The sequence below is a fragment of the Canis aureus genome, chromosome 34 (assembly GCF_053574225.1).
Source record: "Canis aureus isolate CA01 chromosome 34, VMU_Caureus_v.1.0, whole genome shotgun sequence".
Lineage (NCBI taxonomy): Eukaryota > Metazoa > Chordata > Mammalia > Carnivora > Canidae > Canis > Canis aureus.
This window is the reverse complement of record NC_135644.1, coordinates 25,118,727-25,146,499: the sequence shown is the minus strand read 5'-3', so window position 1 is coordinate 25,146,499 and position 27,773 is coordinate 25,118,727. Positions and strand designations below refer to the sequence as shown.

At 36.4% G+C, this 27,773-nt stretch overlaps 1 protein-coding gene across 1 annotated transcript in view; it reads right to left on the bottom strand.

The window, feature by feature from the left end:
- PLA2R1 (phospholipase A2 receptor 1) overlaps window positions 1-27,773 on the bottom strand; it is a 115,210-nt gene that overhangs the window by 51,421 nt on the left and 36,016 nt on the right. The window contains exons 5-11 of the mRNA XM_077883522.1: window positions 23,108-23,221; window positions 22,070-22,213; window positions 20,766-20,960; window positions 19,336-19,493; window positions 15,894-15,992; window positions 11,513-11,625; window positions 2,282-2,454 (exon numbers count right to left, since the gene is read on the bottom strand). Coding sequence (XP_077739648.1) covers window positions 2,282-2,454; window positions 11,513-11,625; window positions 15,894-15,992; window positions 19,336-19,493; window positions 20,766-20,960; window positions 22,070-22,213; window positions 23,108-23,221 — 996 coding nt within the window. The remainder of the gene's footprint in view (window positions 1-2,281; window positions 2,455-11,512; window positions 11,626-15,893; window positions 15,993-19,335; window positions 19,494-20,765; window positions 20,961-22,069; window positions 22,214-23,107; window positions 23,222-27,773) is intronic.

Below are 27,773 nucleotides of genomic sequence, written 5' to 3'. Positions count from 1 at the left end.
TCCCATTCCCACCAACAGTGCAAGAGGGTTCCCCTTTCTCCACATCCTCGCCAACATTTGTTGTTTCCTGTCTTGTTAATTGTCCCCATTCTCACTGGTGTGAGGTGGGATCTCATTGTGGTTTTGATTTGTATTTCCCTGATGGCCAGTGATGTGGAACATTTTCTCATGTGCTTGTTGGCCATGTCTATGTCTTCCTCTGTGGGATTTCTGTTCATGTCTTCTGCCCACTTCATGATTGGATTGTTTGTTTCTTTGCTGTTGATTTTAATAAGTTCTTTATAGATCTTGGATACTAGCCCTTTATCTGATATGTCATTTGCAAATATCTTCTCCCATTCTGTAGGTTGTCTTTTTGTTTTGCTGACTGTTTCCTTTGCTGTGCAGAAACCTTTTATCTTGATTAAGTCCCAATAGTTCATTTTTGCTTTTGTTTCCCTCGCCTTCATAGATGTGTCTTGCAAGAAGTTGCTGTGGCCAAGTTCAAAAAGGGTGTTGCCTGTGTTCTCCTCTAGGATTTTGATGGATTCTTGTCTCATATTTAGATCTTTCATCCATTTTGAGTTTATCTTTGTGCATGGTGTAAGAGAATTCTGCACATGGCTGTCCAATTTTCCCAGCACCATTTATTGAAGAGACTGTCCTCTTTCCAGTGGATAGTCTTTCCTCCTTTGTCGAGTATTAGTTGATCATAGAGTTGAGGGCCCATTTCTGGGTTCTCTATTCTGTTCCATTGATCTATGTGTCTGTTTTTGTGCCGGGACCACACTGTCTTGATGACCACAGCTTTGTAGTACAACCTGAAATCCGGCATTGTGATGCCCTGGCTTTGGTTTTCTTTTTCAATATTCTCCTAGCTATTCGGGGATGATTTCTATTCTTTTAAATTTGTTAAAATGTGTTTTATGGCCAGAATGTGGTCTATCTTAGCAAATATTTCATGTGAGCTTGAGAAGAATGTGTAATTTGATCTTGGTGGATTAGGTAGTCCATAGATATCTGATAGGGGGAATGTTAAAGTCTCCAATTGTAATAGTAGCTTCATCTATTTCTCCTTGCAGTTCTATCAGCTTTTTTCTCATGTATTTTGACACTCTGCCATTAAGCACATACACATTCAGGACTGTTATATCTTCTTAGAGTACTGACTCCTTTACCATTACGTAATGTTCATTTTTTTAATCCCCGAAAAATTTCCTTATTCTGAAGTCTGCTGTGTGAAATTAATATAGCTATTACTGCCTTTGTTTGATTAGTATTTGTATAATGTATCTTTCTCCATCCTTTTAATCTACATGTGTCTTTGTATTTAAAGTGGGTTTCTTGTAGTCAACATATGGTTGGGTCTTATGTTTTGATCTGTTCTGACAATCTCTTTTAATTGATATATTTAGTCATTTGACTAATTATTATTACATGTTTGATTTATGAAAATTATTTTGATAATATTACAATAATATTTATCTTTCCTCAGGGAAGAGCCTGAGGCCCCATTTCCTCCAGAAACAAATGTAGAGGTAACATATTGCCTATCATTTCTTGGGGTAGCCTGATTGAGACCCACAAGTAAAATAGGGACCAAGGCATCCAAATAGGAATTCATGTTGAGGCAAAAGGGTGTCAAGTCCCGGTTGGTGTCCTGTTCCATAGGGCCTAGTTCTAGTGTAGGTTGTGGCTGGAGCCATTTGCTTCTCTGAAACTGACTAACCTGGTACAGTTTCATGTTTTGGGATCTAGAGCTGAGCTTATGAGAGTGAACTAATAGAGCTCTAACTCTGAAATCTTGGCTAAGTTACCACAGAGGTCCATGGAGGAGACGGATTAATGAAAGTCTTACCTAAGTAATGGGCCTGCATTCCACAGCAGAGTGGCACTGACTGTGGACTGACAGATATGTCCATATGTGCCCATTCAGTGTGCTTTGAAGTATAACAGACTATTCTGGCCTGAGTAAACCCCTGCGATTCTTGGACAATGAGGGGGTTGGGGATGGGGATGGGGAAAAGACTTTAGAAGGAAGAAACTGGACTTCCTGCTAATAAGGCATATGTGATCTTGAGCAATGAATTTATACCTTGAACCTGTCAAATGTCACACGAATTATACTTTTAAAAATAGCCAGCCATAGGTCACCCCCTGAGAACCTGTGGTAATTGTTTTAATTGATTTAGGCAATAAGAAAACATAAAAGAAGCACCAAAGGAGGTGTATCATGGGGTGGAAGGAATTTTGGTCAAAGAAAACAGGAGGGAGAAGTGGTATTGTAGTCCCCTCTACTCACGAGGCTGGCGTGCATTCCAGTGTGTGTACTGCACCGGCTCAGACTTCTGCCCCCATGCCGTCTTCCAAGTGTATTCTCCTGTATCATTTTGATCTTGAAGAGCTATCCAAAAATAACTGTTCTTCGTTTTTACCACACTACTGATCAAACTGGTAATAAAAGCCTGTTCAAACCTTAAAAATGGAAAAAAAGGAATGATTATAGTAAGTTTCTGGGCAATAAAAAAAGTCATTAAAGCATAATGAAGTGCACAAAATGGCACCAGGGTAAACATTTCTGATGAATTCTTCAGAACATGGAGCAGAAAAATACTCAAAGACCCTGAACATTACTAATACATGCCAAATGTCTGTGCAATTCCCAGAAATAGATGAGTGAGGAAAATTTGAGTCTCAAAGACAAGGCTTAATTCTTTCAAGGAATAGAGTCCAGCTCCAGTTTGAGTATAGTTGGTAAAGTCCATAAAGCTAGCAAAATATTCCTTGGCACAACATGTCCCTGTTTTGTAATTAGGCTACAAGCACATACCTTGCCATAATGTTTGTGCGGTGGGGAAGAGGAATGAACATTGCCAACATGGAGTTCACATGCACCCACCCACCATACTTGCCTAGTGAGAATGGAACAGAGATTGGAGTAGCAATTTTATGGCTCCCAAATCAGTTTGTTCACAAGCACATGGAGTCATTGGCTTATTCAAATGTGTTCATATGTGTGCATTCACTGAAGATAATTTTAAAACCCTAGGAACTAAACCAAGGATGTACACCCACTAATATTTTTCCCACACGGCTGAGTGAATTAGTGTTCATTGATTGGTGGCAGTTCTCCTTTCCCAACATGAATGCATCAAAAGTGGAATCTGGAAAATTTGTATATATGCTTCCACATGAATATCTAATAGAAAAATGTGAGGATTAAAATTTAACTGGCGCTGAAATTTTAAACTAAGATGTAAACTACCTTGAAAAATTTATTTTCAACACATCTGAAGTTTTTTTTTCTTTTTTTTTTTTAGATTTTATTTATTCATTCATGAGAGACACAGAGGGAGGCAGAGACACAGGCAGAGGGAGAAGCAGGCCCCCTGCAGGGAATCCGATGTGGGACTCGATCCCGGGACTCTGGGATCACACCCCTAAGCTGAAGGCAGACGTTCAACCACTGAACCACCCAGGCATCCCACATCTGAAGTTTTGAGGAAACACATTTCAAACAGTGGTGACTTTTGGCCAGAACTGCTGAGTCAGTAAGAAAGGGTAGACCTGATGAGATTACCCAGGAAATCCAGGAAAGCAAATTAGATGTTTTCATCCAATTCTGGAATTTTTTCATTAGCATGCATACTTCAGTTGCTAAGGGAAACAAAAGCAATGGGATCGTTCAAGAATAGAAGAGTTCCAAAGGAAATGGAAAGAAGAGAGAAAAGAACTAAAATTTTTAACTGCCTTATGAACATCACTACCAATATTTAGCGATCTTAGGCACCCATGATATTCCTCTTTGCGGAGCATATGGATTTTTATTATGCTTTAGTAAATATTTTCTGTACTCTATTAATAATCGAAAGAGCACACATTTGAAACTAGAAAAGTTCTTTTTTAACCAGATTGCAGTGGCAGAGTTTTATGTAAATGTGTTTCAAAAGGAAAGTACATAAAACTAAACATTATCTAGATGCTATTGTAATTTTCCTTATGCTTTCAATGGTTCATGCTCTCATAACTTAGGATCTGCTTTTCCTTCTCTTCTCTGAGACAGAGTTGCATTGTTATCATGCCCAGCCAGTGCCTTTGATTGCTGTCTTAGGAGGCCAGCAAGGCACTTCATCATGGAGGCTATGGCCAGACCACCGTTACTGTGCTGGTTCAAACCCAGGAGATATTACTGGTTCTTCCATTACCTTGTACTATGGCATTTATTGGATAATGGAGAAAAAACGTTGTCTGTGAACTTGGCTACTGGTGTCACTATTCATAACAACATTTTGGTTTTGTTCCCTGTTGGTTTTAGATTTATTTAGTCTACTCTGATTTGCTATTTTATCACTATTAATGATTGCTTAAAACAATAGACCCCCCCCAAAAAAAAACCCCAACAAAAAAACAATAGAAACCTTGTGCTTCTTAAATGGGCAAGTATCTTTTAAGTAGTTGCTTATAACACTCATACATTAGATCCTAAAACCTTCAAATCAGGACTCTAGTTTTCTTGGTACAGTTTAGAAGGTATCATTGTTAATAAAGAAATTCAGGAAATATGTCTTTCTTTTAAATCATATATTCTAAAAACTTAACTTTAGACCATAGCATGCAGCCTTTGGAGTGTCTGTTTCCAACAGATAAAGAAATAAGAGGACATTTTATGTTTGTTACCATTCACTATTTGGTCCCAAACACTTAAAAGTGTTGTGAAAGCTCTTGCTTACAGTAATAGAGCAGATGATCTTTTAAAGTCTTTTTCTTTTTTTTTAAATTTGGACTTTTTGTCTGGTTTCAGTGGATTATATAATTCAAATGTTGCTGTGACATAAGACAAAAAGTAACCATATATACATATTTTTATATTATTATTTGAACCAGAATAACATATTATATCTAAGGAATTCAGTAAAGTAAAAATTGTTATTTTTTAGAAAAACAAATTGCATATGTGTAACTACTTATAAAAAAAATCAAATTTTTAGGGAAATCATTCTTAAAATCAGAAAAATAATGTTTTCCAATCAACTCCTTAAAAAAGTTAAGAAGTCAAATGTGCATTTTCAATGTAAATAAGAAAAATATATCCTGAATTTCCATCAGTTTGATGAGAAATTGTTACTTATGGTGCTAAACATTACATTTTAATTTTAAAAGTGCAATTTGAAGGCAGCAATACATATTTTTGGGATACATTGACAAATTTTGTCATTTCAAAATAAATTTTACATTTAAAAAATTCACACTTCAAAAGGAGATATTGTGTATTTGAATCTCTAACTGAACATATTTCTTTATCCATTTAGCCAGTGACAAAATGTAGCTGAAAAAAAAATATGTTTCTTGTCTGTGAGTAACACAACACTCAGCAGTGTTTGTATTACCTAAAATGAGAAATAAGAAAAAAAGTAATGAACTGGATGCAGCTTCACTAGAGAGCTTATTTCACTTAAAAAAAAAAAATATATATATATATAGTAATAGTTTTACATATAGTGATCCACTTAGGAGGTATTCAACTTTGAAATGAATAATTACAATGGGATTTTTTAATAACATAATTGTTAACATTTTTAATACCATATTCAAATAACTGACTCTATTGCTGAATGAATAGTTGGATTCTTCTTATTTTAATACCGTTTACAAAAATTAACTGAAAAATCATAAATTTCTTTCTCTTTCTTTTAAATAAAGAATAGAAATAGAATATTAGTAGCTTTAAAATGGGAGACATGCACATGATTATTACTACAAGAAGTTTTTGGTGGCATTCTTCAAGGACCTGAAATATTAAGTTTTTGGCTGTTGTTTATTGCAAAAGACTAGAGGAGAAATAGAGACTTTAAAAAGATACTTAACATACACACAAGAACAAATTCCAAACTGTTAATGTCAGTTACCTTTGTTAACTGTTAATGGAGAGAAGTGGGATTGGTTGGGAGGGAGGAGGAATGGCAGTGAGAGGGCACTTTCATTTTTTAGTTTATATTCTTCTGGCTTGTTTAAATTTATACCAATCAGAATGTTTTTATTGCATAATTTTAAAGAGGATAACTAAAATATGTTTTTTAAAAGAATCTTAGGAGTGCCTGAGTGGCTCAGTTGGTTCAATGTCTGACTCCTGGTTTCGGCTCAGGTCATGATCTCATGGGTTGCGGGATTGAGCCTCATATTGTCAGGCTCCTCACCCGATGGGGAGTCTGCTTGAAGATTCTTTACCTTTGTCCTTCCCTCAACTTGTGGATGCTCTCTCTAACTGTCTCTCTCAGATCAATAATTCTTTTAAAAAATATATAAAATAAATAAAAATAAAGTTAACTGCATTCTATTATTCTATAGAACTAATAAATACAGCAAAGTTCAAGACGCCAAGTCAGCACACAAAAATCAGTTGCATTTCTATATACTAACAATGAAGAATCTGAAAAGGAAACTACAAAAACAATTTTGTATATAATAGCATCAAAAATTTTAAAAATACTTGGGAATAAGCTTAACTGAGGAGGCAAAAGACTTGTGCATTGAAAACTACAACACGCTGATGAAAGAAATTAAAGAAAACCCAAATAAATGGAGAGAAATCCTATGTTCATAGATTGAAAAACCAATTGTTTAAATATCCATACTACCCAAAGTGATCTACAGATTGAATGCAGTCCATGTTAAAATCCCAATGATGTCTTTTGCAGAAATAGAAAAATCCATCTTAAAATTCATATGGAATTTCAAAGGATCCTGAATAGAAAAAAAAAAAAAAAAAACCCAAACCAAAACAAAACTAAAAGAAAAAGAACAAAGTTGGTCTCACACTTCCTGAATTCAAAACTTACTGAAAGTACAATAATAAAAAACCGTGTGGAACCAGCATAAAGACAGACATAGATTAATAGAATAGAACAGAGAACCTAGAAATAAACATTTGCAAATAGAGTCAAATGATTTTCCACAAGGGTGCCAAGACCATTCAACAGGAAAAGGACAGTCTTTTCAACAATGATGTTGGGAAAACTGGATATCTACCTGTAGATGAATACAGCTGGACTCTTCTCACTTTATGCCATTTACAAAAATTAACTGAAAATGGATCAAAAACCTAAACACAAGAGCTAAAATTATAACACTCATTTAAAAAAAGGGGAAATTTTCATGACATTTAATGTGGCAATGATTTCTTAGATATGACACCAAAAGCACAGGCAACGAAATAAGAATGGATAAAACATTCAAAATTTAAGTCTGTGCATCAAAGGACATCAACAGAGTCTTAATCAAAATTTAAGTCTGTGCATCAAAGGACATCAACAGAGTGAAAAAGCAACTCACAGAATAGAACAATGTATTGCAAATTATGTCTCTGATAAGGGATTAATATCCAGAATATATAAAGCACTACTACAACTCAACAAAGAATAAACAGTCCAATTAAAAAATGGGTAAACGGGACGCCTGCGTGGCTCAGCGGTTGAGCGGCTATCTTTGGCTCAGGGTGTGATCCCGGGATTCCAGAATTGAGTCCCACATCGGACTCCCTGTGAGGAGCCTGTTTCTCCCTCTGCCTATGTCTCTACCTCTCTTTCTGTCTTTCATGAATAAATAAATAAAATCTTTTTTAAAAAAATAAAAAATGGGTAAAGGATTTGAATAGACATTTCTACAAAGAAGATATACAGATGCCAATTAGCACAAGAAAAGACACTCAATGTCACTAATCATTAGGGTAGTGCAAGTTATAACAACAAAAAAATACTATTTCATACCTATAGGATGGCTATTTTATAAAAACAATATAACAAGTGTTGGCTAAGAGAAATTGGAGAAATTGGAACTCCTGTGCACTGCTGGTGGGAATGTAAAATGGTGCTGCTGATGGCTGTTTCTCAAAAAATTAAAAATAGAATTATCATCCAGAAATTCCACTTCTGGGCATACTACCCAAAAGAATTGAAACCAGGGACTTGAAAGATATTTGTAAGTTCATTTTCACAGGAACATTTTTCACAATAGCTAAAAGGTGGAAGCATCTCATGTCAATTGTATGAATGGATAAACAAAATGTGGTATATACATATTAAGGAATATTATTCAGCCTTAAAAAGGAAGGAAATTCTGGGCAGCCCGGTGGCTCAGAGGTTTAGCACCGCCTTCAGCCCAGGGCGTAATCCTGGACACCCAGGATCGAGTCCTACATCAGGCTCCCTGCATGGAGCCTGCTTCTCCCTCTGCCTGTGTCTCTGCCTCTCTCTCTCTCTGTATCTCTCATGAATAAATAAATACAATCTTAAAAAAAAAGAAGGAAATTCTGACACATGTTACAACATAGATTAACCTAAAGGACATTAAACTAGGTGAAATAAACCAGATACAATAGGACAACTACTGCATGATTCCTCTGTGTTAACTTAGAGCAGTTAAACCTCATAGAGATAGAAAGTAGAATGATGGTTGCCCAAAGCTGGGGCAGAGGGAAATGGGGAATTATTATTTAATGGGTACAGAATTTTAGTTTGGGAAGATGCAAAAGTTATGGAAATGGGTGGTGGTGAAGATTGTGCAATAATACAACTGTACTTAATGCCACTGAACTGTACATTTAATAATGGTTATAATGATACATCGTATATTCTACACATTTTATCACAATAAATAATTAACTTCAAAAGTGTTCAGGGGGAAAAATTGTTTAGGGGGTACGTTGGTTGAAGGAAAATAGCAGAGCTGTAAAAATGCTTGAAAATAATGCACATTTAAACCTAGGAGAAAATATAATATTCTAGGATTTTTTTACTTTTGGCAAAATGCAAAAAATTAAATGTTATTTGGATTATTTTATGCCAAATATTCCATATTGACTGATTCATGATATACATGCATTTATACAATTATCCATGGTAACTCTGGAACTCAAGTTTTGTAGTCATGCCCTATATGGAAGTCAAGTGCCCAGGTATGAAAAAAATTTGTTAACAGTTAGCAAGAAAATAACCTTCTGATATTCGCAATAAGGGTCTGTTTTCTTCCTCTCTATTCCACAAAGTGTTAAATGTCCTAGACCAGGAGCAGTAGGTTGATAACGAAAGAAATTAGAAATTTGTAGCAGGTGGTTCTAATTGTGCCCATCATATCTGTCCTCAATTGTGCAGAAGACTGGAAAATCAATTAGCAACTGCAAGCTTGGGCACTGATGAGTGACAAGAGTGTCTTAAGTCAAACAGGAAATTGGTAATGGAAGAAAATGATCACCAAGACTGCTAGTGGACACTCCTGGACCTGAGGAGACTTTCCCTCTACTGTCCCACCTTCTCGACAAAAGACACTGTTGAAAAATTTTGTTGTGTGATGTCACTCAAAGAATGAGGTGTAGTGTGGGTCTTTGTTTCTTACCTGATGGAGTCTGAATGAATAAAAATTAAGAATGTGGGGCCGTTCCTTTCCTCAACTTGCATGTCTCTGTTGGAGTCACTGCTTTGGATGTAGACATGTTTGCAGGGCAGTGTACACACGTGGTAACTGTCTGGGAGAGATGCCTCTCTGGGGCTAATGGTTAGAACTGCAGGGGCTTGACTGTTCATTGAGTAGCATACTAGCACAAGGTCACCTGGGTGGGCCTACGGGGTTGTGGGTGGAATGCAAACAAATTTAGCTATGCTATAGTTCTGCTTTAGAGCTAGACCATACATTAGTATTGGCTACTGAATACAGTTTATAAAAAATAAATCATTTATAACATATTCTTGTATCCAGTTTTGGAGGAAATGAAACCAGGTAGATAACAGACACTTCCTGTTATTTGTAGGAGGTCTCCAGGATTCTGAGAAAAAGAAGCATTTGAACGCTAACAGATTTCTCCCCTACTTTGGTCACACTGACATTATAGGTTATCTGTAATGTCACTTTGAATTTATCCATTTATTATGTTCTTCCACCTTCTTCACTTGTTTCATATTTCTATGTTCTATCTCCTAAGCTGTTGGCCTGCAAGTGGCACCTGGACAATTACACCATGCCTTTTATTTCTTTTGTACAGCACGCCAGTGTTGAACACAGTGCCTCTCACAATATAGATATTTAATAAATAATTTTCTAATAAATTCTTGACCATTGGTTTTTTGCCTTGTCAGATAGCATATGAAAAGTAATTAACACAGTGCCAGGTATGTGACAGGTACTCAAGGAATATTACACACAAAAAAAGAAAAGAAAGAATAAGACATAAGAGACAGGTGAAACGAATTAGACTTATTTTCTTTAGTGAAAAACATAATTACGTTATAATTAACAAAAGAGCATAGCTCCATTGATCAGGCTCCTGAATAAAGCCCAATGTGGGCTCACTTACTGGAGGACTTCTAACCCAAGGTGTTCTTGAAACCTTTTGGGTGGGTGAGCGAGTTGAAGGTATAGGCTTCCTTTTGCTTGTCAGCTCTTCTGGGAAGAAGGATGATAGAGCCCAAAACAACACTGTGACACATCAAGGGTGGTGCTATTCCTGAAGGAAGGGTCTCCTGAGCACAAAATGTCTCACTAGGCAATTTATTTTGCCAAGTGCTATCAATCCAGTCACGTGTGCATGTGCGTGTGCACGTTCTGTGCATGACTTGGAGGAAAGACTGGGAAAGAAGGTAAGAGGTAAGAGCAAGAAAGAAATCCTGACGGCACTGAATGTTGACTTCCTCTGTGGGGAGAGCAGAGAAATCACAATTCCTCCTATAGGTTAGACCTATGTGTGGAGCGTCTCTAGATAAAACCATAGTGTCAGTTGTCTTGTTTCTTGGTCTTCGGTGGATATTTTTAAAGGCAACAGCCTCAGTAAGAAAGCAAGTGACTAGCTTTGCAGGTATAGGTTCCCATGCAACCACTGAAGGTCCTTCCTTGTTTTCGTCTTCAGCTTGGCTGACTCGGTTTCCCAGCCCTCATTGTTCTGGTATTGATAATGACACTGAAGTCATTTCCACTATTGGTACTTTTATTCCCTATTACAATTCTATAGCATGTGGCAAATTCTGTGGAGTGTCAAAGGGACACAGTTTCTCTGTTAGTGTGGAGAAGACGCCTGTGCAGAGAGAAGTCTACATTGAAGCCAACTTAGAGCTAAGAAGCAATGGGGAAGCATTTGAAAATCCTCCACAGTTTAGCTATACTTTGTTTTTTAGAAAAGAAAACCCACATCACTCACACACATTGCATTAAAAACATACTTGATTTTTAAATAATATACTTCGTTTCCATTACAAGCCTTTAGATAAAATCTAAATACAACTGAATATATTAGCAAAGCTAAATAATTAATAAATCTTTATGGAAAATAAAAGTCATCTTAAATTTTCTCTTTGTTACTCAAAAATTGATTTTGGAATAACGTTGTATGATTTAAATTCATCTCAATCAATAATTTAAATAATTTAATACTCTAATGTACAGTACACTTTAGATTTTGACAAGTTACTGATTACCACTAGATTTTATCATCCCAGGAGCCCTCCTGTCAAAAAAGTACAGTCATGTTTCTGATAGAAAATTTCTACCTTACCTGTTTGTAATGGTCACAAGTGCAGGAGGACAGTGATAACCACTGGAGGCGTGGTCAAAAGTTCTAAGGACAGTGTCGATTTTGTAACAGAATCCACCATGTCTCTCCCATCCCTTAAAAAAAAGGAAATAAAAAATCAAGAACATAATCTGATTCAAACAGCACAATATCGTTTTTGTGTATTCTCATTTACTACTTGCATAACTCTTTTTCTCTGACCCACTCAAAACTCAAAACTTGAATTTTTGTCTTGAAATCTTTGTGTTTTACCTGGTAATGCCATTAACTACAGCCACTTCTATATTCATTTTATTAATCATTAAAACCTAAAAGTTTCAATGCACCTGAAATCTTAAAGCTTAAACAGATGAAAACAAAGGGGCACTCACTCAAGATCTTTTTCTCTCTCTCTGCTTCATACAAACGGTTCTTACAGGATGGTGGAATTTAAGAGTGTTGGCTTTGAAGGAAAATGCACAGGTTTGAGTACTGGCTCTACTCCTGGGCAACTTTATTTAGCCTCTAAATGTCTTAATTTTCTCCTCTGTAAAATGAACATAATAATAATATCTATGGAGTTGTTTGGAGAATCAAAGGGAGACAGTGTAGGCAGCGACCTTAAACATTTATAGATACATATGTATCTAAATGATAGTGCGTATTTTTTTCAACTTTCTTTTGTATTACTTATTTCATGTTATCCCACTAAGATTCACTGAGGTTAGAGACCTGGATAAAGTCAGAAGCTAGTGAACAAGCTGGCCTGGGACTCAATTCTGGGCTAATATAATTTTATTTATAAACTATATATATTTATAAAATATATATATTTTTTTGTAAAAAATTATTCCTAAGTCAACTGGCTATCCTTTGAGAGAGAGAGAGAAAGCAAGCTTTGGCACTTAAAAATGACAAATCAATGTGCAGCTCCATGGCTCCGCCCTGGGAGCAACAAAGGGTGGCTCTGTTCTTTAAAATCATATATTATAGGAGACACGCATTCATTAGTCTTCTATACTTTAACTGAGTTATTTTAGTTCCTTTTCTTCTAGTACTACAAATTCATACCACTTACATCTATCTATTTTTATGTATTCACCAGGGTTTTTTTTTTTGTATTCGCAACTTTTAAAATACACTTTATTCTGTGTCATGCCAATACTTGCCAGAGTTTGATCAGATATAAAATGATTTCTGCTATGTTTCTTATAAAAGGTCGCAGTCTTGCAGTAAATTAAAGAAAACCTTATTTTAGAACTCAGCTATTTTAGTTCAAAACATATTATTAAATGAGGTGTGGATCACAGGAGTTCCAAATCCAGCCAGCCGGAGTGTGCTCTGAACTCACTCCCTTAACCTCTCCCCATAACCTTACCTATGTGAGTAATTGACAGCTCCAGCCAGAACCCCCTGGATCACTCCAGATGGGGTAGGAGGTTAGACTGCTTTTGTATTTGGAAGGACAGGCAGAGGAAGGCTGACAATTTGACCTTCCTAACAAAGTATTCCTTCTTCATTAGTAGTTTTCAGATCACAGGCTGCTTAGTATAATAAAAAAAAATCTGAGAACTGAACAGGCTCAAGAAAAGTGGCTGGGGGAGGGATGTGGCTTAGTAATAACCGGAAAAACAAAGGCTCTTTACTACAAGCCTTTGTCCACCCAGTGAAAGTGGGAAGAATAATTGATTGTATTTGTGAGTATCTTTTGTACATGAGGTGCCATTTCACTTTAAATGGTGATGATGACAGTATTGAAACAATTGCTCACATTATACAAACCCCAAAAAATAACTCAGAGGGAAAAAAGTCTTTTTTTTTTTTTTTTGCTTTGAAATTATCAAGCAAATTTCCCCTCTTATGTAGTGCCTTTCATTCCTGTGACTTATTCATTCCGTAGCTGGAAGAGTGTATCTCCCATTAATGTTCACTCGTTTTGCCCAACACTGCCCCCACCACCACAGGCAACTATCAGTTTGTTCTATATATTCATAGGTCTGATTCTGCTTTTTGTTTGTTTATTCATCTGTTTTTTGAGATTCCACATATAAGTCAAATCATATGTATTTGTATTTCTCAGACTTATTTCACTTAGCATTATACTCTGTAGGTCCATTCATGTTATTGCAAATGGCACAATCTCCTCCTTTATTATGGTTGTGTAATGTTCCTCTCTGTGTGTGTTGAGGATGTGTGTGTACACCACATCTTCCTTATCCATTCCTCTATTGATAGACACTTAGGTTGCTTCCATATCGTGGCTATTGTTAATAATGCTGCAATAAAGATAGAGTTGCGTATATCCTTTCACATTAGTATTTTTGCTTTCTTTGGGTAAATATCCAGTAGTAGAATTATTGGATCATATGGTATTTCTATTTTTAATTTTTGAGGAACCTCCATACTATCTTCCACAGTTGGCTGTACCAATTTACATCCCCACCAACAGTGCACGAATGCCCAAGGATTCCTTTTTTTCCACATCTTTACCAACACTTGTTATTTCTTGTGTTGTTGACTTTAGAGATTCTGACAGGTATAAGGTGATATCTCATTGTGGATTTGATTTGCATTTCCCTGATGATGAGCAATGTTAGGATCTTTCCATGTGTTTGTTGGGCACCTGTATGTCTTCTTTGGAAAAATGTCTATTGAAGTCCTCTGCCCATTTTTAATTGGATTATTTGGGGATTTTTTAGGTGTTGAGTTGTACAAGTTCTTTATATATCTTGGATGTTAACTCCTTATTGGATATACCATTTGCAAATATCTCCTCCCATTCAGTAGGTTGCCTTTCCATCTTATTGGTGCTTTCTTTCACTGTGCAAAAGGTTTTTTATTTTGATGTAGTCTAAATAGTATATTTCACATTTTGTTTCCCTTGCCTTAGGAGACATATCTAGGAAAATGTTTCTACCGCCAATGTGAGTGAAATTACTGCCTTTCTTCTCTTCCAGGATGTTTATGGTTTGGGGTCTCACATTTAGGTCTTTAATCTAGTTTGAGTTTATTTTTGTGTGTGGTGTGAGAAATATTTTATAAGTTGATTTTGAGTGTACAAACTGTTTAGAGAAGTGCACTGAAGCAGTTAGCTAAAAGGAAGGAAGCTTTTGAAACCATTTTCACGGATTGATACATAAAAGTATAAATGGGAATTTCATCATAAAATTAGAGAACTGGCTCTGACCTCCAAATTTACTCTGAACTTTAAATATTGGTAATGCTAGCCAGAAAAGGGAAGCAGTGTACAAAAGTTTGAATAGAACATCAGTTCTGTTTCTACTGTGTAAGGAGTTAATTTCCTTTTCAACGCAAATACAACATGTTTAGTTGCCTTGAAAACCACAGTAAGACCAATATTTTTTTCAATATTTCTGATCAGATAGGGATTAGATCAGCAATCAACTCTAAGTAATTTGGGAATTGTGCTCATTAGATATAATGTTTGGTAGCGTGTCAGCTACAGCACAAGTGTTATTAACCTAGAGTATGAAGAGTAATTCATATATTTACACATTGACTAATGAATAAAATGCAGTTTCTTGGAGAGATGGGTAGAAGAGAAAATAATTAAAGAATTTCATAAAAAGCCAGGTTTGGGAAAATTTGAAGATGCATACGAATCTCCAATATTTAAACCCAAATTCTTTAGTGTATGTGCATGTGAGAAAGAGAGAGAGAGAGAGTGCATGTGTTGAGAACTTTACTGCAGGATATTGGATGTATTTTAAGAAATTTAGGACATAACTGTCTATCTTTTAATTTTAAACCTGAGATACTACACATTTTTTATTACTTTAAGTACTAAAAATAAATGTCAAGTACCAAAAATACTTTTTTACTTAAAATATGGAAGTATTTTTATTATCTCTTTCCCAAATAATAAATATATTGCAAACATGCGCTTCTTGCCATTATTGTATTCTATTCAAATATTTAAGTTTAAGAAGAGTGAAAAGGAAGGCAAGACTCTGAGTGCAAAAGTTCACTCTCCATCAAAGGAATGCATTTCTTTTCACTCTAGCAGTCTTCACTGGAAGACTATGAGAGGGGGGCATCGCATGGCAGTCATTGTTTATACAGATGGATCAGTTATGTTTTTAATTTCAAAAGAAAAGTAGTCAACAACCCTTCACAGTGCTGTAAATCCTTAATATGCCCCTAGTTAATAATTGCTTGGTTTGCTAAAAGCAGCCCAGGGTCAGAAAAAAAAAAGGAAGGAAGGAAGGAAAAGAAGGAAGAGAGATAAAGAGGGAGGGGTAGGAGAGGGAGGAGGGAGCAAAGGCAGGTGTGAGAGGAAGAGAGGTTCACTTTAAATTGCTGTTGCGTAAATTATTCTAGTTATGAAGTCACTATACCTAAACACAATGTTAATAGCACTTACCTTTTGACAGCCTGATTCAGTGTCAGAGAGGACATGGCCTGCTTTCTTACAAATGTAAAAAAGTGTTTCTTCACAGTTTTTAACTTTCCAGCGTCCCTCCTAAGTGGAAAAATGTTACAAGATGAATGAATAAACTTCATTATTGATGCTGATAGGCAACATCAGTTATTTTGAATAAAAATATAATTAATAATAAGTGTTTCAGGATGGGGTAATGAGTCAGGACTTTGTGTTGTCCTTAGAAGGGTTGATGCTCTTTCTACATGGGAGTGGGAGGCCTTGCTCTTTCCAGTGTGCAAACAATTCTAAGACACACAATCCCATGTTGGTGGGCAGGAGGGAGGGGCCACTCATGTTTCTTGATAATGTGCCAGGCTTCATGTTGGGTAATTGTCATATATAATCTCAATGTTGCTGTGAAGTAGGCATTATGGTTCCCATTTTATTTTTTATTTTTATTTATTTATTTTTTTATTATTCCCATTTTAAAGGTTAGGTTTAATACTTTGTACAAGATCCTATAGTCAGTAAACTTTGGAACCAGGATTTAATACAGGCTTCGCCTGGATTTATATTAAGCTGCTCTCAATTTTTCTTTTAAAAGGATGGGTTAGAGCGGTGATTCATCAAACTTTACTGTGTACCGGAATTATCTGGAAGGGTTACTAAAGCACAGATGACCAGGCCTCATGATCAGTGTGTCTCATTTAATAGGTCAGGTAGGACCTGAGAATTTGCATTTCTAACAAGCTTCCAATTGATGTTGATGCTTCTGATCTGGGAGCCACATTTTGAGAGCCACTTGGATGAAATCATCCCTGTGACCAAGGAAGAATGCTGCTTCCTCTCTTTAACCACTTCTAAGTATAAAATTGAATGCTTTGCTACTTACATGTATAAACCTGATGCTAGGGAAATGCCTGGAAGCTACCATGAATCACCCTAGATAACATTATAATAGCTGATCTTTGTGTTCAAGCTCCTTCTTTATTACTAATTTTCCAAAGCCTCACTCCATTTCTTCTTTACATGACAGGCAGATACTTTCATGTCGTCTAGTTCTGCAGACGGCTGCTCTAACATCCTACATTAGTAATGATATACAATAACTGCTAACAGATTAAAATTTCATCCTCCCAAAGGATTTGTTATTTTAACACAAATCAGACCTTTAGGCTAAAACCACACAATTCAAATTTTAAATGGTATCTCAGGCAAGCAGGGTTTTAAGGGAACATGAATACTGTATAGGAGGCTGACACCTTCATCTGTAAGAGCAGCTCTGCAACCCTCCCACCATGGAATCTTCCAGCAAACCATCCAGCTAAAGGATAAGGTCAGTCATACTGTAGCTGCTTAAGAACAATAGGATGGATGGATGAATGAATGCATGAATGAAACAGTTCCTAGGATCTCACATTCAAATTAGGCATCACCCAGGCTTAGGTAACTTGTTAATTATAATAATTAGTTTCATATTGAGATCTACTTCATGGGAATAAATATTCTTTTTTACGCCTCCACTGTATAAGGAGCTGCTGAGTTTCCAGAAAGGGGTACACAAGAACCACACTTACAACAGCATTGTCCTGATACATCCTATAATATTAATACCTGTCCTTACTCTCTTAAATATAATTTTCTGTCCAAATGTTGGCTCCTGTTGTGTGAAATACCAATGTCTGTCAAATGAAAAAGGAGAGTGATGGTAGGAAATGAAGGTTATCTTAATTATCTCAAAGCCAGTGAACCAATAAAGCATCAAATATTGTAGAATAAACAATGATGGCTTTCAGTGGAGTTAGACCCAAAGACAAACATTTAGAGAGGTCATTGTTTGTCCTTCAAATGTGACTTGGGAACTGCCTCAGCATTTAAATTGTAACTGAGCATACCTACGACAGCCTGAAAGATAAAACAATGAAATGTGCCCTGCAAGTAAGTGCTTAGATAATTTCCAAGTTTCCTTGGCATAGTTACTTTGTCAAGCTACTTAAGTAACATTTAATTGCAGGTTTAAGCTGTACTTGTTATGGTATCTTGGTGGTAAGAAAGAGCGAGAATGTCTACCAAATCCTAATGACTTAAAACTCAACCAGTTAGCTTAGTAGCTATCTGATCAAAGAGATTGAGTCTATTCTCAACATATAATAAATGTTCAAATGGTTTGGGATTAAACTAATTTTGTATAGTCTAATCAGATGTTTTAGATAAATGAAAGACTAGAGCATAGAGATAAATGTGATGTTAAGACCACTGGGACCATTACCTTCACATGAGGAAAAGAACAAAATTTTCCATTAAGTCACACTTTTCAATGGGGTTACACACATTGTAGAAATCCTTTTGTGTTAACAGGACAGTGAAACTTTAAAACCATCAGTTTCTAGAGTAATTTCCTGACATCTTAGATCTTCCCCTCCCAACTTCACCTGGTGGTCAATGGCACCATCATCCACAAATATGGTGGTTGCTCAAGCCAAACACCTACGCTGCTCTCACCCCACATCTGATCATCTAGCAACAATTTCTATCCTCCAAAGGATCTTTGAATTTCTCTGCTTGTCTCTACATTCGCTACCCAAATTCAACCCTGGAGTAACTTCCAAACTGATTTCTCTGCTTCCATTTTTCCTCTCTCTGATCTACTTTCCACATAGCAACTACAGTTCCTTTTTAAAATGTAAATCCAGGGATCCCTGGGTGGCGCTGCGGTTTGGCGCCTGCCTTTGGCCCAGGGCGCGATTCTGGAGACCCAGGATCGAATCCCACATCGGGCTCCCGGTGCATGGAGCCTGCTTCTCCCTCTGCCTATGTCTCTGCCTCTCTCTCTCTCTCTCTGTGACTATCATAAATAAATAAAAATTTAAAAAAAAAAAATAAAAAAAAAAAAATAAAATGTAAATCCAACCAAGCCCTTTGTCTCTCTGAAGCCTATGCCAGGGCTACAAGCCCCACATTTTTGCATTCCTTCTGCTCCTTCTTGATTGAGTCTCTCTTCCGTTCTACCTTCAAGCCACACCGGCCCCCTTTTTGATTATTAAACATGGCAAGCCTTAGCCATCCTTTGGGTTTTACACTAGCTGCTGTCCCCGTCTGTGGAATGTTCTTTCCTTGCTCCTCAAGAGTTGTCTTTGTTGTTGTTGTTTTAAGTCCCATCTTAAATGTCACCTCTTCAGAGAGCCTTTCCTGACTGCCCTGTCTGAAGTAGCAGACCCAACCCAAGTTTTTCAACTTTGCGTCATGTATTTCTTCAAAGCTACCATCACAACTATAATTACCATGTTTCTCTTGTGTGTACATGTTTACTGCCTAGCATGGAAGCCCCTGGAGGAACAGGGACTGTGTCTATCTTAGTCCCTGCCACAAGCCAAGTCCCTGATGCACATGATCCTCAATACAAGTCCAGCAAAGTGAGCATTAAACAAACAAATCAACTTACAGATTGCTCTGCTGAGACACATTGCTGGCTTCCATTTGGAAAAATTTGGGGCTCAAGTGTGTGCCAATTAGTAAAGGTGACTGAGGAGCCATTAGACCATTCAAAGGAAACTGGAATTTTATTGCTGCTCAAACCAATCCATGTTTCTGATGCATTTTCTGTAAGAGATAAATGTAAATTATAGGAATCCTATTATATGCAAAGGAGATAATGTACCGGGCCTGTTACAAATGATTTCTTCTTTATTCCTTCTTGCAATAAAACCTGCTTAAGCTTGGATATAAAATATGTACTTAGATCTTTTCCTCCTATACCACCCCATCTGCTTGACAAGACCTTGGAAGTGGGACAGTGTGTGAGCTAAAACCAATGCAAGGACAAAGCTTAAAAGCAAGTCAGATTGCTGGGACTCTAATTAGTTCCTGCTACTATATGAAAAGTAGATTTGAACACTATGGTTTTGCTTCTGCCTAGAGAAAGGAAAAATAGGAAGGTCGACTGGATTAGGAAAAGGGCACTTAAAAAAAAAACCCCACCTTTACAATATATTTTTTCTTGCCCTTTTTTTTTTTTTTTTTCTGCCATGGGGAAAAAAGGAGCAGAAACTCTTAGAAGCGTTAAAATGGGAGCAATGGGGTTGCTAGAAAAGTAAATAAAGTTTGACAGCCCAGGTAAGGTGAAAAGACCCTAGGAGGCTGAGAGAAATGTTCAAGTGCTCCTATTCAGACAGAGGCAGCCACGGGATTCTTTTAATCTCAAATGCAGGAGGTAAGAAAAAGTGACAGAGAAGGATTTTTGTTTTCATTCTAAACTAAAAACCTAACTTTCAAAAGGTCACCAGAGTAGACTCTGGAGATTTTTTTTCATTAAAAAAAAAAATTTACTTCAACTCCATGATTTCAAGTTTTCCCAGCAGAATTCTATGTCAAATATATAACATAGGGGGAGACCTGCTCTGATGGACAGAAGGTGGGTGGAGGCCTAGGAGCTCAGAACTCCTGAATGTGCACACAGCTTGAAACTACCAAACCAAATAAATTTTCACTGGCTGAAGTTATTAAAATCCAGTTACTTATCTCAGAAATTCCATTATTGTTTGGATTACATGACCACAGCACACTACTGCTATGTAGTGGCCATAAAGCTAAATTGCAGGTTTAAGTTCTTATTATAAGTTCCAGAAATGACCTTTGTCCCTTAAAAAAAAACCCTCTAATATATCTGGCATATGTGAGGTGTTACAAAATTTCTGAGCATATATTTTATAGAAATCTAATGAATTTGCACTCCTGAATATTATTTAGAAACTGGAGATATATGTGCTATAAATAATCACTTTTAAATAGCTTAACTTCTTTTCAACTCCATTAATAAAAATAGTAACTCCATTATATTTCATGCCTCTTAAATCAGAGACATTTGGCACTCACCATCTCCAAGGAGGGTTACAAAAAACTCCACATCTGCTAATGAAGCAATGTTTATCAATGTGCTGTTATCAGACTGGCAAGAATGCAAAGCTTCATTCCAGGTCCTTTTTTCTTTCTGAAGTTTATAGCAGTTATGACTATGGGGATTCCAGCCAGGTTCACAGTGGGTAGTGTAATATTTCCAAGCATCTTTTTCTTTTTAAATCAACAAAAAACAATGTCATTTTCCACAATTTGTAAAATGTTACTTATTAACCTTAATGTAAATTTTCATCAACATAGGATTACTTTAACAATTTGAAAAACAGACATAATGAAAAAAAATCCCCACATTAAAAAATGGCACAATTCTGCTTCTTTTCCCTTAGCTCCCTTACTTTACCATACCCTTAGGCTTAGCCACTTTAAGAAAAATGAAAGTTAAAGTCTGATTGTAAGGAATAATTTTTAAAAATAATAATTCAGTTTATTACTTAAAATCTGGAGTTGTTTCTAATTATGCTGGTAATGATCCTTTTAGGTATGGTTATGTTTTTATTTCTACTTTCTGAGTTAAGACATTAATTCCCACAGAAACTGAAAAGACCAATAGACCTTAAAAACAAATAATTGGGCTTCAGGTATTAGGCTGTAATTAGGTAGTATTTAAGTCTTAGTCGCACATAAAAGTTTGTATGTTATTTCGAGGACAAGGATAATAAAAGATACAGAGTGTGATAGGAGATCAATGAAGTAAAGAATTTTATAAAACTCTGTTCTAATTTATATTCAATTTCTAGGGTAACCATAAATAAAACTCAAAACTAGAAGAGAAAGGAAGCATATCTTGTTTATCTAATGCAGATCAACTGAGAATGCAAACTTTTTAAAAAAATAAGCAGACAATATTTTCAATGCTTATGTTATTTTGGTCTTTAGTAAAAACCTAAGTGCATTTGTTAAATTCATGGTGCCTTTGGAATCTATTTACATATATTACATATATTTATTCATATAAAAACTAGCCTTAAATTATGAGTTATTAGCAAAAATATAAAGGAATTTGAGTGCATTGAAAGGACAAGTAAGGAACTCATGAAAACAACTTAGAGGGCAGCCCTGGTGGCTCAGCGGTTTAGTGCTGCCTTTAGTCCAGGGTGTGATCCTGGAGACCCGGGATCGAGTCCCATGTCAGGCTCCCTACATGGAGCCTGCTTCTCCCTCTGCCTGTGTCTCTGCCTCTCTCTCTGCCTCTCATGAATAAATAAATAAATAATAAAAATCTTAAAAAAAAAAAGAAAACAACTTAGAGTAAAAACACTTACCAATCACTTCTTGATCGGTGTTGTTTAGGTATTTTTTACATATATAAGGCAAGGTGGATTCACAATCTCTACTCCTCCAGGCACTTGGCAAAAATGAATTAAATGTTCCACAGTGATATTCAACAAATGGCTCAAAATTTATTTCTGAAAATACAGTGTGTGTGTTTAATGTTAGAGGCAAAACCAGTTATTTTAATATATATTGATGTCGCTTTATTTATTCAAATATGATATATTTGATATGTATGTAAATATAGATTTTAGCATCAGGGAGATAGCCCTTCTCTTTGGCATGTAAGGCATATCCTATGTTATATTATATCTATGATTTAATATAGGTTTTAGTCCAGACATGACAAATGATTTCACAAAGATAGCAATAGCCGATTTTTATTGTTTTAAATAAATATTTTGCAATTTGTCACTATTTTATTTTATTTTTTATTTTTTATAATAAATTTAAAAAATTTATTTAAAATTTTAAATAAAATTTTAAGATGTGTTCAATTTGCCAACATACAGAATAACACCCAGTGCTCATCCCGTCAAGTGCCCCCCTCAGTGCCCGTCACCCATTCACCCCCACCCCCGCCCTCCTCCCCTTCCACCACCCCTAGTTCGTTTCCCAGAGTTAGGAGCCTTTATGTTCTGTCTCCCTTTCTGATATTTCCCACACATTTCTTCTCCCTTCCCTTATATTCCCATTCACTATTATTTATATTCCCCAAATGAATGAGAACATATAATGTTTGTCCTTCTCCGATTGACTTACTTCACTCAGCATAATGTCGCTATTTTAAAACAGCTGACAGGAGTCTTGACTCTAACCCAATCCTCCTGCAACCTTGGCTAAATAGCTTACCTTCTTGACCTCCTTCTTGTCTGGAAAAGCTTGCCTGATGGGAATTCAGGCAAGCTTTAAAAATGTTTACAAACCACTTTTGAAATAACAGGACTTATATACACGTGGGAAATAGCTGCTGTGTAAGGGTGCAGGATATTGTCACCCGTTGAAGGCACATAAAACGCTGTAGGTACCTGGGTTCCAGTTCAGATAGTTGAGTGGTGTTCTATCCGACCACTGCCAGCCAGCATTTTCATCCAGCTGATTCAGACCCATCCACATTTCCACTGCTTCACTGCCCAAGTGCTCTGAAATGAAGAGAAATACAGGGTTGTCAACCCGTGGAAGCAAACAACCCCCTCCCCACAGTGTTACACTTCTTTCTAGTTTTGTTATTCCTGAAGGATGCAGTCATAAATGAACTCCAGTCAATGACAAAAGGTTTTAAGTGCTGCTAAACCCCACTCTGATGCTTCAGAGTAACAAAGTCAGCTTCTGCCGACTTGAGAAACACAGCAGTCTCCTAAAGGCTCACTAACAGCAATTCTTTAGCTGTGAAGTCTTCATCTCAGCATCCAGAAGTGCTACCCCTCAGTGATCATCAATCCTTTCAAGACTGCATATTTGTAAATTTGAGACCATCTGATCTGTGTGAGCTCATGCTCACACATTTAGATGGGGGAGGAGGAAGTGTCCAGAAGTCCACTCCAGAAAGTGCCCCTCTGTCTTCCTTCTCTTGCTATGTGTGCCTGGTGCCATGGTAGCCTTAGCTTGAAAACTCTAAACTCCAGGTTGCTGAGGCCACCATAGGCTCCAAGCAAATGTAGAACAAGAAGAAGTGATGTTAAATCCGTATAATGTGTATATGTGTGTGCACATAAAATTTTCTGCACTCAAATATTTTTGAAGTATTTCACAGTTAAATAATTGAACAATGGGAAGAAGCTTTTCTTTAGGGATCTGGCAAGGAAGAGAAAAGCAGGGAAGTATTATTGGTGAATGGAGGCAAGTCCTCAAATTTAAGAAGGTATGCTAAATAAAGCAAGCAAGGAGGGGGCTGTCCGGTATGAGAGCCAGTAAGAGTTGTCTGATCAAGAGGAGAAGCATAATCCAAAGGACCAGAGTACCCAGAGGGATCGATAGCAGGCTGGAGCCAGGCTATGTTGCTTCTTTCGACCTGGGTTGGGAGAAAGCTTTCTAGCAGGCTGCCTCCACAGCCCCTGCTCCAAACCCCTAGGTCACAGCTCCTCACATTTTAATTTAGCCCGGTTTTAAAAATAGATGCTATGTATAAACATTTGTATTGTCACGCTTATATTGAAAAATCGTAGAGTTAGGGGAAATTTTTCTTTGATTTTTCTTTTGTTACATGAATTTTTAAAAATTATTCTAGCATAAAGGAAATACAAGAAATAAAAATGAAAAATAAAAGTCAACTCAAAATGTAGAAGGCCAACCAGAGAGAAGTATGTCATGGAAATTAAGGGATGGATATTTTTCCGATTGGATAAAAAGTCTTACACTGTTGTTTAAAGGATGCTTTTTAAGTATTTAAAATAGGGATTTTTATTAATATTGAGGGCAAAATGCAACCTTCTAAACTAAAATGTTAAGAATGTCTCTGGATTTGGAGATTATGGCTCCCCAAAGAGAGAATGAGTTCACCAAAACTGATCATATACAATCCCGAAAAGAAAGCCACGATAATTTCAAAAGAATCTGCACAGTGTATATTATGGTCTACTGTTATATTTCAATTATTTTGATTAAAAAAAATAAAAGCACTGCCTTTAAAATCCCCCCAAATTATTATGAATAAAAATTTAAAAACTGTGTCAGAAACATAGTGAAACTGACTAATTTGGGGACACTTTCGAATATTGTTATTTAGTCTTTTAATCTACAAAAGGGAGCATTTTCCTTTTCCTCTTATGGTTCATCTGCTTCAGAACCCAATATATTTTGAGCTAGATGCAGGGGCCCTGCCCAATACCCAAGCCCTGACAGTCAAGGCTTATAGATGGGGTGACTATCCCAGTTTGCCAAGAAAACTGACAGTTTATGCTGGTAGTCTCAGAATACTTACTAATTGCACCCTCTTTTACTCTCAAAAGAGTCTCAGTTTGAATGATTGGTTGTATGATCCCCAGATTATAAAGATCATGTATTCCCATAACAAGCCTGGGGCATCCCCTGCGATTGAGCATGTCAGTACAATAGTGGGAAACTGGAAGAACCTACCCCACTTAGGAAAGAAAAAAGGGGCTTTATAATTTTGAGACCACAGAAATCCCTAAACAAAAACAGCAAACCGTTCACAGGTCCCACCCTTGCAAGCTCCTGTGGCATTTATACCAAATCTCTTCCTGATGTCAATTTGATTACTCTCTTCACTAATACTATCTGATTAAATCATATTACAGTTATTGTGATGACAGGAGGTGGCAGGGAAGATGGATTGACAAGATAGAGAAATTTTCACATTTCATATTAGAGCAAGTGCCTAGCGATATTTTCAAATAACCTAATTAAAATACTTAAATAGTAATTATTCTTAGAATTATTTTGAATACTCTGTACAGTTGTTTTAACAACACACATAAAAATCACTGGGTAATTTATAATTTGTGTTTAAGGTCACAAAACACCTATTTAGGTTTATAGCTAAATTGGCTCACAATTCTGTAGTAATGAACTCAAACCTCAATTCTTTTGGATATTTCTTGACATTTGTGACAGCTTAGATAATTCCTTATATCATAATTAATGTTCACCAGCGATTAGCAAGAAACTAGACTATTCTCATCATTAAAAAATACCTTGGTCAGAACAGGGTTCTGCCTTTATGAATAGACTTCTGTTTCCCTAAACAATCCCGAAGTCTAATTGTAGAATTTTGGTATTTAAATCAAAGTCTTTGACAGATCTTATTTCTTTCATCGTTATTCAAGTTTGTTGAGGAAGTCCAAACCTTATTAGAAATCCTGACAGTCAAGATAGATAACAATTATAATTCATACATGGTATGCAAAATTTTCTGTAAAAACCATTACAGGCTAATAATGGTACTGGAAATTGGTGTTTTCCTGCAGTAGGACTCACTCAAATCAGGTTTGATCATAATTTCCTACTTTTGCATGTCTGTGGGGAAAGGGGCAAACCTGCACTGTTCAAGCATTTGTTATATTCATTCTGGAAGGTATTAATGATTTTAAAAAGCTTTAAAATGTGCTTTCTCTTCCACTTAGTGAACTTAGTTCCACAGACTTATAGAGAAATAATTGGGGGTCTATGCCCAAAGGTAAGTGCAGGAATAATTAATAATAGCAGCAAATAAATAGAAACAAAATAAATAATTTTATCTATCTATCACTATCTAATTGTGGGAGGTTAAATACATATATTATTCTTAACCTATAATACTATGTCATCATTAAAAATTATAATGCAGACATGGATACGTGTTCATCATATGCTGGTACATGAAGAAGTAAGCATATTATCAAACCGTGTGCATAGTTGTTAAATGGTTAACACACAATGAGTGTTTGTTATGTGTGCCAGGCACTTTTGTAAGGCTTCATCTGCATCATGACATGTAATCCACACGTCCAACAAGTAGCACTGTTATTATTTCCATTTGATAGGAGAGAATTTGAGGCCCAGACAGGTTAGGTCACCCATATAGGTAGCTCTGCTGCAAAGTAGAGGCAGGAGTTAAACTCAAGCTGGTGGTTCTGTGGCCCCTGCTCCTGGCCATTCATGCATTTCTTCAAAAACTATTTTCCATACAAACTATATGCAAGCCGTTACATGTTTTCCCCCCAGAAAAACATGGTTATCTCCGGATTATGGAATTATGGGATATTTTTCTTTCTGTATACTTGAAATTTAAAAAATTATTCTAGAATAAACATGTACTACATGTGCAATATTATTAGAAAAAAAGCATCAGAAACTTTTAATTAGTGACTAACTTGGGCAGCTGGGGTGGCTCAGCGGTTTAGTGCCGCCTTCTGCCCAGGGCCTGATCCTGGAGTACTGGGATCGAGTCCCCCGTCGGGCTCCCTGCATGGAGCCTGCTTCTCCCTCTGCCTGTGTCTCTGCCTCACTCTCTCTCTCTGTCTCTCATGAATGGATAAATAAAAAAAAGAAAAAGAAAAAGAGTGACTTTGTGATACTTTCAAATGTTTCTAAAATTTTTTTTAAAAGCTGTGTGTACCCAACTACAAACACATTTAATCCACAGGGAGAAGTGAGAGGAGAGTTTAGGTGATGGGTAAACACAAGACTTAGCCCATTAGCACAACTATTTTGACATATTATTGTCTTGTCCTGTTAGTTAGCAAGTGTGTGCTTTTGCTTTTCCAACCAAATTTTAAGTTCTTTGTCATCCAAGAGAAGTCCTTTGTATTTGTGCATATTGACTGATAGGTGAGATTTTGTTTAATTAACAAGTAACTTATTTATTCATTAATGGAAGCTGAATAGCTACGATCTCCAGCAGAGCAGGAATTTGTTTTTTTATTTTATTTTATTTTGTTTTATTTTTATTTTTTATTTTTTTTTAGGAATTTTTATTTAAGTTTGTAAGTCTCCCAGATCCACCTGCTAGAGCTGCAAATTGTTCTGGGTCCCTTGCTGGGGCCTCAACTTCCTTTCTCCAAGGGAGAGAAGATAAGGAAGATGCCCGCATGCCAGATGGAATGGCCTAGGAGACAGGTCACAATTTTGGGCATGAATTGGCATACTAATAAAAGAAAACATTTTCTAAGGGACTTTTTTTCTTAAGATTTTATTTATTTATTCATTAGAGACAGAAAGAGAGGCAGAGACACAGGCAGAGGGAGAAGCAGGCTG